Here is a 14,749-nt window from a genome sequence, read left to right on the forward strand (position 1 = left end):
TTGAAGTTTCAACATTGAGATCTTTATTAAAGCTCAGTTTTTCATTGTACAAATGTTGTTGAAACTGCATGCAGTGGCTTGGTTTGAGGCACGTTACTAAGAAGAATGAACATTGGTGAACAAAATTTAAGAAAAGAAACAAAAAAAAGACAATTGCATAACTTAATCTTATTGATATTTCAATTACATGTCCACTGTAAGCTGTTCTATGGAAACATATGCAACAGAAAATAAACAAGTATAAATGGCAGAACCGAGGGAAAAACACAAATAGTTTAAGACAGGTTGGGGAAACCTTTTAGTTTGTGTTAGTAGTAGTTTGCCACTAAAAGTTAAGGATACAACAGAAAAATGAGAGGCACAAAAAACTGTGGAGGAGAACCACCATGTATGAGTGTAATGTCTCTAACAGGGTAAACTACACCTTTAAAAACTCAGTTAAACCTGAGCACTGTATTCACTGAGGTCTAAATTACAAGACTGGAGACGAGATTATGATGTGCTGAATGATCTGAGGGAACACAACAGCTATAATAAGCAGAAATGCTTTTCTGAGACACAATGAACTTATTTCGATGGTAACAGAAAGCTAATTTTAGCTGACCTTTGACAGCACAGTGATACACTTAAGGTGAAGTTTCCATTTGATGTAGGGGTTGTTATGGTGATGTAGCACCAAGGCTTTACAAGTGAGAAATAAAATGTGCAAAAATGCGCACAACACAAGAGCAGCCAAATGATGAAGTGACAACAGCAACTGACACAATGTGGTTATAAACTCTACCATACAAGCTTGACATTAATCCTCTCGCCTTTTTACTTTTCTTCATGAGAAGCATACATATTGCAGCATGAGAAGAAAAGTGTTACATCCTCATCTCTGGACACATCAGTCCAGGTCAGGTCACACCAGAGAAAAAAAAAAAAAAAGAACCACACAACAGGCACATACAAAGTCACCAATTATATTGGCCTCTTCACAGCTGCACAGGAGTCATTACACTAAAGGTATTGTTAGGTTGACTGCTGTCCCTAATGGGTACAGCTACAAGTCAACAGCTCTTGTCAACAAATTTATGTTGGAGAAGATCATCAAGAACCCACCAATGTCATAGATCACTACAGCATGTTAAACTTTTGGCAAACCTAAAACCTTAAAAACTGCTGATTGGTCACACAGGCCATCTGCTCAGACAGCCTTCGTCATAGCACAGTATACAGGCAGAAAGTGAAAATTAACAGAATGGGTAGTCTTAGGCTGAGAAAATTCTCATCTACAACAGCAAAACAATAGCATCTGACAGAAAAGCAACTGCTGAAGATTTAAAACCTCTCTACTTTTTTTTTTCATGACAATATTTGCTTGTCTTTATATTTTATTCATCCTATTATGCATCTTGAGGCACAGCATCAAGTCCACTTAACTGTCACAGCTTCTCATCACTTGCCTTTTATGGCTGAACTCACAAAAGGAAGCAGCAATTTACCTTTTCACCACAGCGAGAAAATACATTGCTGTACATGAATCAAAAATGACAATATATAATCAATAACCAACATTAAATCAATCTCTATCGCCAAAAATATTAAGACCAGGGAGGAGTGGTGGAGAGAGCAGAGCAGTGGTGCCTCTGCATGTACACCCATCACAGTACAGTCTGCCCTCCATGGGAATGTTGAAGATAAAAGGGAGGAAGAGGAGGGAAGCAGGATGGGAGGGGGGCTGAGGGAAGAAGAACAGAGAAGGAGAGCAGTTCACCAGCCCTCATATCTGCTGAGTGTGTTTGTGCATTATGTGTGAGAGTGTGTCCTATATCCACATGAAGTCGTGTTGTGTTCTATTCCCATTCTGTGGTGCCGGGTGGTTTAGAGGTCAGGTCATACATGACTCTGGAGATGCCAGGGATTTTCTTGATCTCATTTACCATCTTTAGCACCACCTAGTGAAACAAAACAAAAGCAAACACCTCTTAAAAGTTCTGTATTAGACAGGAGAGCCGGGAAGCTCTTCAATTAAGACACTGTTGTAAAAACCCATCATGTTATAAAGTGGGTTTCGAATTTACAAACAAATGTTAGAATCATCCCACAAAATCCAGTAAGATACTTAGACCAAGTGTAGTTGTATAATCATGTTATACCTCCTCTGGGATATGGTTGCCAGGCATGGCAGGGATGCCTGTCATGAAGTCACTGGTGATGAAGGTGCGGACCACCACAGAGCGCCTGCAGGACGGCTGCTTTTGCAGAGGGTCACGGTCGAAGTGCAGGGGAGTGAGAATGACCGGCATCTGGCTGATCTTGCTGGAGTATCCTGAAGTAGAAAGAGGGAAACAGAAGTTCAGCAGAAATGTGTGGGCATGTCTCTGAGGACCGGACTGAGAAAAGCATCGCAGTCACCACAAAACAATGAGTTTTTATTTCTATTATTCACCTGGAAATCGCTCTCATTACTTATATTTCCGTTCTGTTTAACAGAAGAGTGTGACTGCTATTCTTGAACAGATTTTAAATGATTTTATGATGTTTTAATGAAAGTTTTGTGGTTTTTTGTATGGTACTGGTGTACCTCTTGGCCAGCTCTCTATCAGAAAATATTTCAACTCAACAGACTTCCTGCTAAAATTAAGGTTAAATAAAATAATTTAAAAAAACATATTTAAATCAAAGCTTCATGCACTTTCTGTTGCAGTTCAAAAATAATTATTACTTTCCTTAATGAAGATGAGCTTATTCAACTGTGTATCAGCTTCTTCACAAATAAAATACATTTCTTTAAAGGTTCCAAGTTTTTCTTTTATGTTTCTATAAATTATTTGAAGTTGTGACCCCTACAACACAGCTTTCCATGTCTAAAATAACTCAGGTAAACACTCACCAGACTCTCTAAGAATAGTATGAGCTACGAAGTCTGCCTGTCTGAGCGTGCTCAGAACACCTGTGGTCAGGAAAGTTGGGGTAATGTCTGATGGCGGCTCCTTCACGTGAGACCCAAATACATACACAACTCTGGAAAAAGGAGAACCAGGAATAAAACATTAAAAAAAACAAGTACTACAGGTACAATGACAAGTGAAAATGCTAAATTATGTTTTTAACCACTGAGTATGGAAGACAGAAGCTGCTGGCAAGGATTTCTGTATTACCTATTGATGGTATGGCACATGCGGGGGATGAGTCTCGCCAGGAACATGAGTGACTCCCAGTGTGGAGATTCTTTACTTGTGACACCACACACATAACTGTAAGACCGGCAATCACCCTGCCAGAGGAAAGAAAAACAAGCTTTTATCATATAATCTCCTGAATCTCAACTTTTTTTTGTTGTTGTTGTTTTTTTCGAGTCTGTGTTAAATGGACAAAACTTTAATTGTTTCCATAAACTACTAGTTTCCATTTTCTCCAAAGGCAGTAAAAGCTAGTTGTGTTTATCCGGTATCCTGTCTGGCCCACACTTTGAGGTTTGGGTCAAATTTATTCAGATTCACACAGCAAGTAAAAGAACACACCCACAGACAAACACAGTCATTGGCTGACTGTAATGTTTGCAGAGGGAAAGAATTTCTTAACCATCTTCCTCTGTGGGGGAACACTCAAGTCAGTTTAAACATTTAGAAAGTGGGTTATTTTTGTCATGTTTAACTGATTCTACAGGACACACCCTTCCTAGGCTGAAGAAGGCATACGAAGAAATGAGTTCTCGAGAATCTTTGTGTCGTGTCTCCTGTGGTTGACAATTAAATTATACTTATACCAAAGCAAGAGACAAACAGCTGGTGACAGTACGAAAAGGTTCCCCTGCCTCCTAAAAAACACATGGAGCTCCAACACCAACCAAATATATTCGGACAAAGTTGTAGCATTTTTTCTTTGCTAAGCTGCACATACGTGGAAAGGTTGATGTCTCTAAGGATATTTATGTCTTTTTTTTTCCCCCCAAAACAGTGTTTTGTTATTAGTTTTTATCAGAATTTTTACTGGGCAGAGAGAAAATAACATAAGTAGAGAAGAGTCTGTTATTTTTGATGCATCTTTTGTTCCCCTGACTTACCTGGACACCAACAGTTTTGATGGGCAGCAGGAAGGCATTGAGTGAATGAAGGCTGGTAACCTGCATGAGTTTCTCCTCCTCCTCATCTGACATGCAAGACTTTACTCTCTGAAGCAAGGCGTGCGGCTGGAGAGCAGAGAAACACAAAGTTTGCACATGTGGAGCTAAATGGATAACAGTCAGCAACATATTGGCAAATGCTGCTCAAAGTTGAATTATATTGATCATTTTGAGGATAATTTTCTTTTATCTGTTAGGTTTAAAGTCCTTCTTTCAGGAGCAATAAAAAAAACAAGATACTAATAATGATAAATACAACATTAAATTATTTGTTTCCTGGTGCAGTGTGGCTTATCAACCAGCAGAGGTTGCACATTATCAATAACCACAAACAGTCAAAGTTTATAGAGCTGCTACAATACATTCTTTTTAACTAAATTATTGCTGGATGTTACTTTTCTCCAGAGTTTATTTCTCATATGAAACTGACAAACCAACTTTGTCTCAAACAAATTACAAGGACATTATTATTCTGTCAGCTCAAAATAATAATTTAGCCAATCTATTTGCCATTTATTTAACAGACATTATTGACCATGTTATTTAACCAGTAGCTTTTACTGGTTTGAGCTCATTTACTTACAGCTTCTGAATAATAAAAACAACAAGTGCCACATAATTTTAAAGACAAATCACTGCAAACCCCCTATGTTTTTCTTTATCTTTGATTTTTACTACTGAACATTAAAAGAAAAAAAAAAAAAGGTCTAAAGCAATAACACAAATGAAAAATGTGTATGTTCTAGTTTAAACTGTCACATAAAACCTGTAGCCACTGCACACTGCATTCCAGTAACTGGTTGTTTTATAATATGGCTGTCAGACTGCAACCGTTCACTGACCTTTTTGACACTTGCAGAAAAGTCTGTAACAATTTTGAGGATATTGTTTGTTTCAGCAAAATCCTTACAAATGTAAGGCTCCTCTGCACAAATCACTCTGATGGACAAACCGGGACCTACAGAAAAAGAGAGTGAATTAATCAGTTTTGAGCCAAGAGGGGAGGGGGTGTTGACTGAATCAGCAGCTGGTTGGATGATGAAAAGACAGGATCAACTACGACTGGCAGAGAGGACCAAAAGCAACTATCAACGAACATTATATTGCTAAACGTAACATCAAAGACGTGTGTTTATGTACTTGCCAGGGAAAGGATGCCGTGAGACAATCTCCTCTGGCAGGCCCAGCTCTCTCCCCAGTGCTCTCACCTCATCTTTATGGAAATCTTTCAGTGGTTCAATTACTTTTCCCTGAGGGGCAAAAAATGAGTGAAATGAGGACTGTGGAGAACTTTGCTTCTGTGTTGCATAGTTGTACATTTATATGAAAGTGTTTAGCAAAAATACAAAAACATCACATAATAAATTACCATAAACAAGCATATTTCTAATAAAAAAAAGACATTTGCAAATGAATCTACAGAATTTGGAGGGAATGAAAAAGATTATTGTCCATTTGATCAGTGCACTGAGGAGTTCTAGGCCCAGATAGCAAGTTAAGTGATTATGTAAGTGTGTACCTCATCTCTGAGTTTGCGGATGAGCTCGGTGTCGTTGTGGTGTGTTTTGATGACCTCTGCCTTGCCACTAGCAATATGAGAGGCACTCTCAATGAGATCAGGCCTCAGGGTACCCTGCGCCAGAAAAACCTCTTCTGGGTTCAGATTCATCTCTCCAATTACTTCATTTGCCACCTGCAAAGCGACATGATTTACAAAGTAAGATTATACCATGATGGTGGATTTAAGACAAATGTTGATAGAAAAATCCCCCAAAAGCAGGTACTTACTTTAACAAATGTGTCACCAATAATTTTCCTTTTCTCTTCTGGGTTGGTGGTCATATTCAAAGTCTTGCTAATGCGTTTCCGTGGCGTCCTGTCCTCCTCAGAGATGGGAAGGGTTGTTGTTCCATTATAGAAGGTGTGTGCTGCATTTACCACTGAAAAATAAAACAAAAATTAAGCGTTCTGCATCCCTACACATTTTAATTATTGATTTTGTCAGAGGAAATAAAACAAACATAAATGTATGGAAACAAATTAGTCAAATAGAATTGATTTGATAGAATAATTTTTTCTCTGAAAAATTCTGAAACTGCACCCTACTAAACTAGCAGGACTTTGTTCTCTACCTTTGAGTTTGATTCCCAGCTTGGTAAGGGCTTCCTCAACACTCTGACTCTCTCTCTTCCTCATGAATCCATTGTCAATGTGAACTGCAATCACCTGGTCCTGGTTCAGAGCTTTGTTGAGGAGGGCTGTGCAAACTGTTGAGTCTACGCCACCACTTAGTAGCACCTGAGGACATTGTCAGAAACAGTATCTTTAGGGAGCCAGTTCCAGTCCAGTAGAGGTGGATTAGACTAAATGTGCACCACTTGTCATCCATTTATCCCATTTTACCATTTAATTATCTGCACATGTGGAATTCTTACTCATTTTAGGTTTTCATCTTATTTGATAAAACAAGAACAATGTAACTTCAGTCTGTTTTGCAGAATGAAGCCTATCAGGAAAATATTTAGTTTTCTTTCTCTTAAACAGCTTTGAATCCTAACACACTGATAAAGCTTTGACAAGTTTCACTCACCAGAACTTTAGACTTGTCTACTTTTTCTCTGATATCATTGATGCAAGCCTGTTGGCGGTTTTGTACGGTAAAGTTACTCGTGCATCCCGCAATCTCAAACAGGAAGTTATGCAGCATCTCCTTGCCTCGCTCTGTTAAGTCAACCTCAGGGTGAAACTGTGTCCCATACAGTTTCTTCTGCTCATTAGCAATCCCTGGAAAGAAAAATAGTCATTGTTTAAAAGAATGCAATTCATCCTCAATAAATGCCACTTACATAAAGCCCATTTAACCTAACTACTCAAAGTGTACATAAAGAATTGTTCTAAAAAGTGCTTTGAGATGTAAAAACATATCATGCAGTTTAAACATAAACAATGCAAATTAGACTAAGACAACAATGTAGTTTAAGATTGTGTGAACTAGGGGCAAAGTTTATCTTGTGTACAGCTCACCAGCAATGATGTTTCCTGACTGGGCTACCACTTTAAAACCATCAGCCACTTTATCCACACTGTCTCCATGGGTCAGCAGCACCAGTTCCTCCTTCTGAAGGCCTCTGATAAGAAACACACAGACGTCAGAGGACAATATGTAGTGTTTATTTACATGACACAACTGTGTACAATCAATGCATGAAGTTAGTTTAAAGTACAAGACAAACAATAAAAATGAAAACTTTAGCATTTTGTAAAAACCAGTGGAAATATTTTGACAACTTGAATCTTTCTGTTGTTTATGTGGTGGTTACAGATCCAGGAAAAACCAGTTAGGGTGTAGTAAAATATGTGCAACAGTACTGAAAATTCACCAACAGAAGTCATTTCTCTCAAGTTCATTTGTTGACAGCGGGGTGGTTATGTGGGCTTTAAGTTTGAAACTAATATCAAAAATATTGATTTATTTCCTAATTTACATTAACAGAATTCATTATTATATACTCATTTTTGCCTGATCTGCATTTCAAGACTCAACTGCAAGGAGGGGGTCAACACATCATATAAGGAGCCACAAGAACGTGATCTACCACCTGCCCACTGTCCATGTAATAAATAAATACGTACACATATACATAAATAAACGACCGACTGTTCTGTCTCCCACTTCATACATTTGTGGAAAATATTGTATGTCCTATAAACTGAGTTTTACTCCATCTTTTGTATTTAGCCGTGATGTTCTTCAATATTTCTGCATTTCTGTTCAATCCACAGCCACAAATTCCAAGTATTAAGACAATCACAACCACTGTGTGTACATGACATAAAGACATAAACAAACACTTGAGGCAGTCCACGCAATAAACTACAGTACCTGAAAAGGGAACACGTGTTGTCCAGCCCAATGTTGAACACTCCATCCTCCCTTACACTTTTTTTGTGTACTGTGCCGCCGAAGACCTTATTCATCATCTGTAATACAACATACACAGAAATCAGATTTTAATACTTGGACACAGACTGGCCCACGGTGCAATTAAACTGATCGTCCAATCAATTGATAGACAGTTACCAGAAGCGTGCCTGAGAAACTGAGGGTTTTATTTTCACAAAAACAAGTGACACACGCACATAACTTTGCTCTTGTCAAAGAATTTTAAAGGACAATTGAGCAGCAGCTTGGAGTAGAGTGATAGTAATGTGCTGCTACTTGAAGATGGTTAATGAAATGCAAGTGTTTCCTTGAGCTAAAGTCATGAGGAAAAGAGGATAACTCATCTCATCATGATGATATATAGATACATATGTATGTGTGCGTGTGTGTGTTTAGTGTACCTGCATTCCATAGCAAATTCCAAGAACAGGCTTTCCTATGGTGAATATGGCAGGATCAAACCAAGGAGCATCTTCCGCATACACAGAAGCTGGGCCTCCTGAAATAATGATTGCTCTGAGGAGTGGAAAAGAGAGAAACAGTCAAGTTATACAGCATTAATAAACACTTTCAACACTCTATCTTGACAAAACAGCTTAAAAAACGATTGAGAGGTACACAACAAAATTATATATTTTCTTTCTCACCTGTAACCTTGTTCTCTGAGAGCAAAGGCTGGGGTTTCCAAGGGGAGGATCTCTGAGCGTACACACAGCTCTCGCACCCGTCTGTCAATCACCTTCCCATACTGGGCCCCTGCATCCAGGATAGCCACTGCCCCCTCAAATGACCCATTCTGCTGTGAGCTGCTTATCTCCAGCTGTGGACAAAAAATTAAATAAATACAAGTCTCTATGAGTCTTTACAAGGTGAATACAAATCATTTGTGAGTCTTCGTAGTAACATGTGTCATTGGTTTCATGGTATGGGAATGACTTAGCACTTGAAGACCTCTGAACTGCCCATGGAAAATGTGACTCAATCAGGCATAACACGATTAAGGACATGTGAGCTACAATAAAGACACGGAGACACTTTTGTGAAAAATGCTGTAACCATTCAGCACAATCACGTGAAACCCCAAGTCAGTCAATGACTTTTAGCGTGGAAAAATTTGTAACTGGGCCTCGGCTTATTCTAGAAACACTGTATGTTGTGAAGATACCCAGAATATCCCAAATCATACTCAGAAGAGGTGCAGATAAAGATATGGGTTCAATTCTTGTTTTATGACAGAGGATGACCACAGAAATCCAAAGCAACCAAAAATACTCAAAATAACTCAATTGTGACACAACTGACCTAATCAATATACAGATAAAATACAAAGAGATGGTAAATAACATTAAAAATTTAATTTTATCTGCAAGATATACAGTTAATAAGTAAAATAGTACCTATACGGCTGGTGGTTTTCAGATGTCTGAATCCTAGGTAGGACAAGCAAGTATGGGAACATTTCAAAGGTCATACACAGGAATACCTTGTTTTTAAGGATCGGCGCATAGCTATTAGTGAATATCTTTATATTAATAACCGTGGCTACAAACTCTTTGTAAATATGTTCTTAGTCAAATTTGTCGATAGTCTTTTAGTAAACTAACCCGGAAACTAACGTGTTTAAGACCCAGAGAGATAAAAAGTGAGAAATGGCCAATATCTTATAAAGACAACAAAACTGGGTGAAAGAGGGCAACAAGAAGCAATAGATGACCCCACGTGGTTAGTGAAAACACTTCAGTCCTAGATGTTTCAGAAAGCATTTAGTTTATTATTTAGGTTTTATCTAAAGTTGGCAAAACACAGGCGACAATCGCATGAGCAGTATCAGGATTATCACGACAAAAATACTTCGCCGTTTTCCAGGAAACTTTACCAATTCAGTAGGTAATTCAGAAGCAGCTGCAGCTCCATTTGTCAAACCGGTAACCTCAAGTTGGTTCATAGTAGCTTCGTGACGACGTTAGCACAACTGACAGTTAACGCTAAAGAGTGTGACAGCGGGCATATGAAAAACATTAGTTTGCCACAAGCTATTTTTTAATTTATCAAACTAACGCCGCATCTCGTATGAATGAAGATTTCAGCTTAAATCGGATGCCTTTGCAAATTATAACCGGCTAAAGCTAGCTAACAATGTTACCTATGTAGCGCGCTAGCAGGCGGATAGTAACAAGCGTTAGCCTGTTAGCAGCTTGTTCTACGAGTGGAAAGCTAGGTCAGCGGAGCTATGCTAAAACCCACGCGGTGCTTGAAGCTGAAGGGTGTTGGGGGTACCCACTATATGAACAAGACAACCACGTATTGTTGTAAAATATGTTACAGATTTTATATATGCTAAATGTCCCCAAGATATTACGTCCAGCTAGTTAGCAGCTATAAGCAACATGTTCATGTAATATTGCAACAGGCACACAACGGCGTACTAATTGCTCCTCCGTGCTGCTGTTGATAATGTTACATGCTCTCTAACTTTCCCTCCGAGGAGCACAGAGGCCGTACTGAAACCCAGGGTGACAACAGTAGCAACCGGGGTTTTGACACGAAGTCACCCAAGATACTGAGCAGCGGAGCGCCTCTACTCCACTCTTCACTGACCTTGCTGTCTCCGTTGCACAGAGCCATGGAGGACTGCCGTGTTATGTGAAAAGCTCTCCCTTTCTCTTAGGTCTCCCAGGTCTCACACAGACAGGACTGCTGGTTAGTTCCTGAATCAGCACGCCGACTACTGTTGGAAAAGCAGACTGGGTTGAGTGTTTGGATATGGCACAGTCTCTCCTCCTCCGGGTGGGGAATAACTTTCACAGCGGGGAACAGACAAAATAAATATCTCTGTGTTTCATGGGTGGAGCAAAAAGTTCAACTCGACAGACGATAAGGGGTAAAAGTTGTCCCACGGGGGCTGGGCTTATACTAAATTTGACTCAGCCTGTTAAATATGAACGCATCCCTGTGTTATTAAGCGTCTACATTTTTTCACAAATCTCGTTTTTTCCTGGGACACAAACCATCAAGGCAAAGAAACACACGGCTGGTGTGTTTTAAATAGACTGTAAACATAAGTATAATTACTTTATAAATGCTTTAATTTCAGTGTTGGTGTAACATAATCCTGTTCACCTTTTACTAATTATAGACCAATTAAAAAACAGGTATTACACGAGTATATCGTGTAATACCAAATTAATTTGTACTTGCATATGATGCTGGATAATACATTTCTGACTGTCAGTCAAAAGTAGCAAGTATATGAAAGGTGAACCCTGTAATTTCACATGTCAACTGTACTGTACTGTTCAGAGCTTTAGAGATTGTGTAAATTTTAACAAGTTATTTTCAGGCCCATTGTTCATCTGTGGTCTTTGACATTCTTTCTTTTTGGCCGATGATAATATCCACAGTATCCACATTATGTGCTCTAAAACCTCCAACCTGCCATTTCTTGAATGTTAAAGAGAAATGTCACAGCACAGATATACATTCCAGTTGTAAGGCACTTCTCCACTTGACGCAAACTCAGTGTGAAAACTTTAGTTGGGATATAAATAATAATAAAAAACGTAATAAAAGGAAAACTGATAGTCTTAAATAACTTGATTTTAAAAAGAAGTAAGGAAATCTTTTGAATGTAACCAAGTGAATCTGATTAAAGTTAAGTTTAATCATTAGGCTAGTACAAGAAGTTCCAGTTGTGTGATTTCTGCTGTCACAAGCTAAACATCTGCTGGTATGGTTCTCAATTATCTCGGGGAAAAGATAGAAGACTGCTAATCTTTTCCAATATTTTAAAGAAAAGAGAACATACCTTATATATTTTTGGAAAAGTGTATAAGTCTATAAGATACATACAACCATTTAAGTTAGATGTTATTAGCGCCATCTGGTGGTAAATGGGACAAGAAGCACTTTATAACAAAGTAATAGTTTCTGCAAACGTTTAGTCATTGGTCACCAGTTACACCTAAGTGACCTTTTATCTTAACTCAGTGCACAAAAAATATCAGTGTTACTATAAAATGGTACTTCTGATTTAATTCGATATCGAATAGAGTATGTTTTGATTAATTCACCTGGTGATAAAATGAGCTGCTGGAGAAATTCACATTAATTATATTTTAACATAAGACTCTGCCAAACGATATAATTCATAGATATTATAAGTTTCTCAGATAACATACAAGAGAAATAAAACTAAAAACAGAAACTTATTTGTATACAAATAAGTTTGTTAAGTCAGTGGTATGCTAGATAACAGACTCATGACTTGAAATGTGTTGAAAAGATGTATTTCCGTTTTTTAGGATACTTTCTTATTGACTGACACAGATATCTTAACACATAGTTATGACTGGAGCATCATAGTGTCTGTCTTATCACATGCAGTCATACTCAAACATGCCTGTCTGTTATCACATGCCCACTGTGGGGATAAGCAGCTTCACATGCACTCACAGTGTCCACAAGGCAGAGCGTGCTGTTATTCATTACCTCTAAATTGAATGTGGGGTCATGGGTGCATCATGGCTTTAACCAGGAGATCTTTTGATCAAGAAGGAAGTGTCATTGGGATTTCTTTTAGATCTTTTACTTTAAATATGGTTATTTATTTTGATTTCATTTGTACTTTCTGGTAGATATTCAGAGTTCATGCCTTTGTACAGTTTGGGATTGATTGCTCTGAATGTTTGGATTTATCTCTGGGATCAAAAAGTCCTGCTGAGTACTTGGGATTTAATCACTGAACAGTCAGGTATCCTCATTATTGAGAACAACGGAGAATTTTAGACATATTTTCAAGCAACACCAAACTTTGATTAAAAGAAATCTCTTACCATATATTAGTTTTCCAGATACCATTTTGTGTCTTTATATACAAAAAAAAAAAAAAAAACACCTTAAAACTACATTTCTCTATGTCCACTGTGTTAAACTGTTTAGTAGACAAAAACATTTGTATGAGGAGCCCATACACTACTCAGAAAGGTTGGGGATTTTTAACTTTCTGGTAAATATTATGTAAAAAGTTTCTGCTACACAGATATGATATTAATATATGACATTTAAGTAGAATTATGCAATGGTAATTCCTTCAAATCAACAATTTATTAAAATCAAAAACTAATAACAGTGGTGGGTATACCACAACATAAAATGTTAACGTCTCAATAACTTGTCATGTGTTAGGTGTTGTCTTAGTCTGATAATGTCCAAATGTGAAGAGTATGATGAAGAGGACTGTTTAAATACAAGCTGTCACTGAACCAGTACATTTAGTGGTCGATTTATGGTTCAGCTGATTTATGGCTCACACACCTTTTCTTTAATGCAGTTAATTATCCGGTTAGAGAACAACTTTACAATAAGTACTTGATCATTGAACAGTTGTACATGTGCATTCAGAAGTTTAGAAAATGTTAAATTAGGTTCACTAAAGATGAAATTTAGGTACATTATGTTATACAAAAAACTGAATATCCATAGCTTTTTGTGAGTATAGTGTATGTTAAAATGGACTGACAAAAGAGTCCGTAATAGGATCGCCCACAGATACCAAACCAGTTTAAGCATGATATGATATTCAGTGGATAATTATTCAACCCATAAGAGCCTGACGTGACATATTTGTCGCATACAGTTTCTGAGACATTTTGCTTCAATTTATGGTTCAAACTTTGCTTAAAATCCTGTTAAACACAATCTGATACTCGTCTTCTGTCCCATAATAGATACCCAGAAGCAGAAAACCACATTACAATATTTTTAAACTATCACATGGTAATAAATGGTAGATATCCCCCCCAAAAAATGTTAATTTTTTTGTTACATTTTGTTAAAGGGCCAAATAAAGACCTCATATTTAAAAAATTGGACTTTTCTTACCATTTTTTCATGGATCAGGCCTTTATGGGTTAATGTTTGCTGATATCACAAATTCTGACATAATAGAATTTTGATTTATATGATAAAATGCATGAGCCAGCAATTGATACGAGATAATAGTAGATGTCGATTTAATACTTCCATTCATATCGTATCACAAAATATTGACATATTTCATTCCTCAGCTCAGTCAGAGATTTAAATGGAATACACACACACACACACACACACACATATATATATATATAAGACATTTCAACTACCAAAAAAAAAAAAAAAGACTATGATGAGGCATATCTGGACCTAGGCTTGACCAGATAATGGTCAAGTAATGGTAATGGTCAATGATGGGTAATGAAGACAGACCACAGTGTGTTGTATGTCTTAAAATATCAGCATCTGACAACATGAAGCCAAACTAGTTACAACCCCACTTTGGGCATTTTTTTATCATAAAACAATCGTGAAAATCATGTTGATTACTTTAGAAATAAATAACTAATTACTATAGGGTTACTAAACTAGCATCTGTCTCATCGAAAGCTCAACTGACCTAAAGTAGTTTGCAGTTTCCTGGTTTAAAATGCTTCACACTACACACACTAATTTCCTCTGCTGATGACATGGTTTTAACTTTAATTAATGAAGAAGCAACAAAAAAGCTAAAGACTATTTTGTGCCACATTTTTTGTGTGTTTCTATGTAAGCATTGGGGGTTCTTGTGATAGTGGGATTTGGGGGGCTTGACATTATTTTTGTCGATGGAAAGGAGCACTGCAGAAAATGTTTGGGAATCATTGCATTGACCGCTTGGA

At 37.5% G+C, this 14,749-nt stretch overlaps 1 protein-coding gene across 2 annotated transcripts; it reads right to left on the minus strand.

The window, feature by feature from the left end:
- On the minus strand, positions 1-10,929 carry gmps (guanine monophosphate synthase). 2 transcript variants are annotated; one of them, XM_041995442.1, is made up of 16 exons: positions 10,653-10,929; positions 8,702-8,874; positions 8,456-8,570; positions 7,995-8,092; positions 7,136-7,239; positions 6,702-6,895; positions 6,244-6,409; positions 5,900-6,051; positions 5,631-5,804; positions 5,256-5,361; positions 4,954-5,069; positions 4,052-4,177; positions 3,147-3,262; positions 2,879-3,009; positions 2,142-2,314; positions 1-1,940 (listed from the first exon to the last, which is right to left on the minus strand). In XM_041995442.1, exons 1-16 carry the CDS (start codon positions 10,677-10,679, stop codon positions 1,839-1,841), a joined length of 2,073 nt encoding a protein of 690 aa, XP_041851376.1. In that variant the 5' UTR covers positions 10,680-10,929; the 3' UTR covers positions 1-1,838. The 2 variants fall into 2 exon arrangements, with proteins under 2 accessions (XP_041851376.1, XP_041851375.1); XM_041995441.1 differs by lacking the exon at positions 10,653-10,929 and adding an exon at positions 9,931-10,484.
- Positions 10,930-14,749: the final 3,820 nt, after the last annotated feature.

The sequence above is a fragment of the Melanotaenia boesemani genome, chromosome 9 (assembly GCF_017639745.1).
Source record: "Melanotaenia boesemani isolate fMelBoe1 chromosome 9, fMelBoe1.pri, whole genome shotgun sequence".
NCBI classification, from domain to species: domain Eukaryota; kingdom Metazoa; phylum Chordata; class Actinopteri; order Atheriniformes; family Melanotaeniidae; genus Melanotaenia; species Melanotaenia boesemani.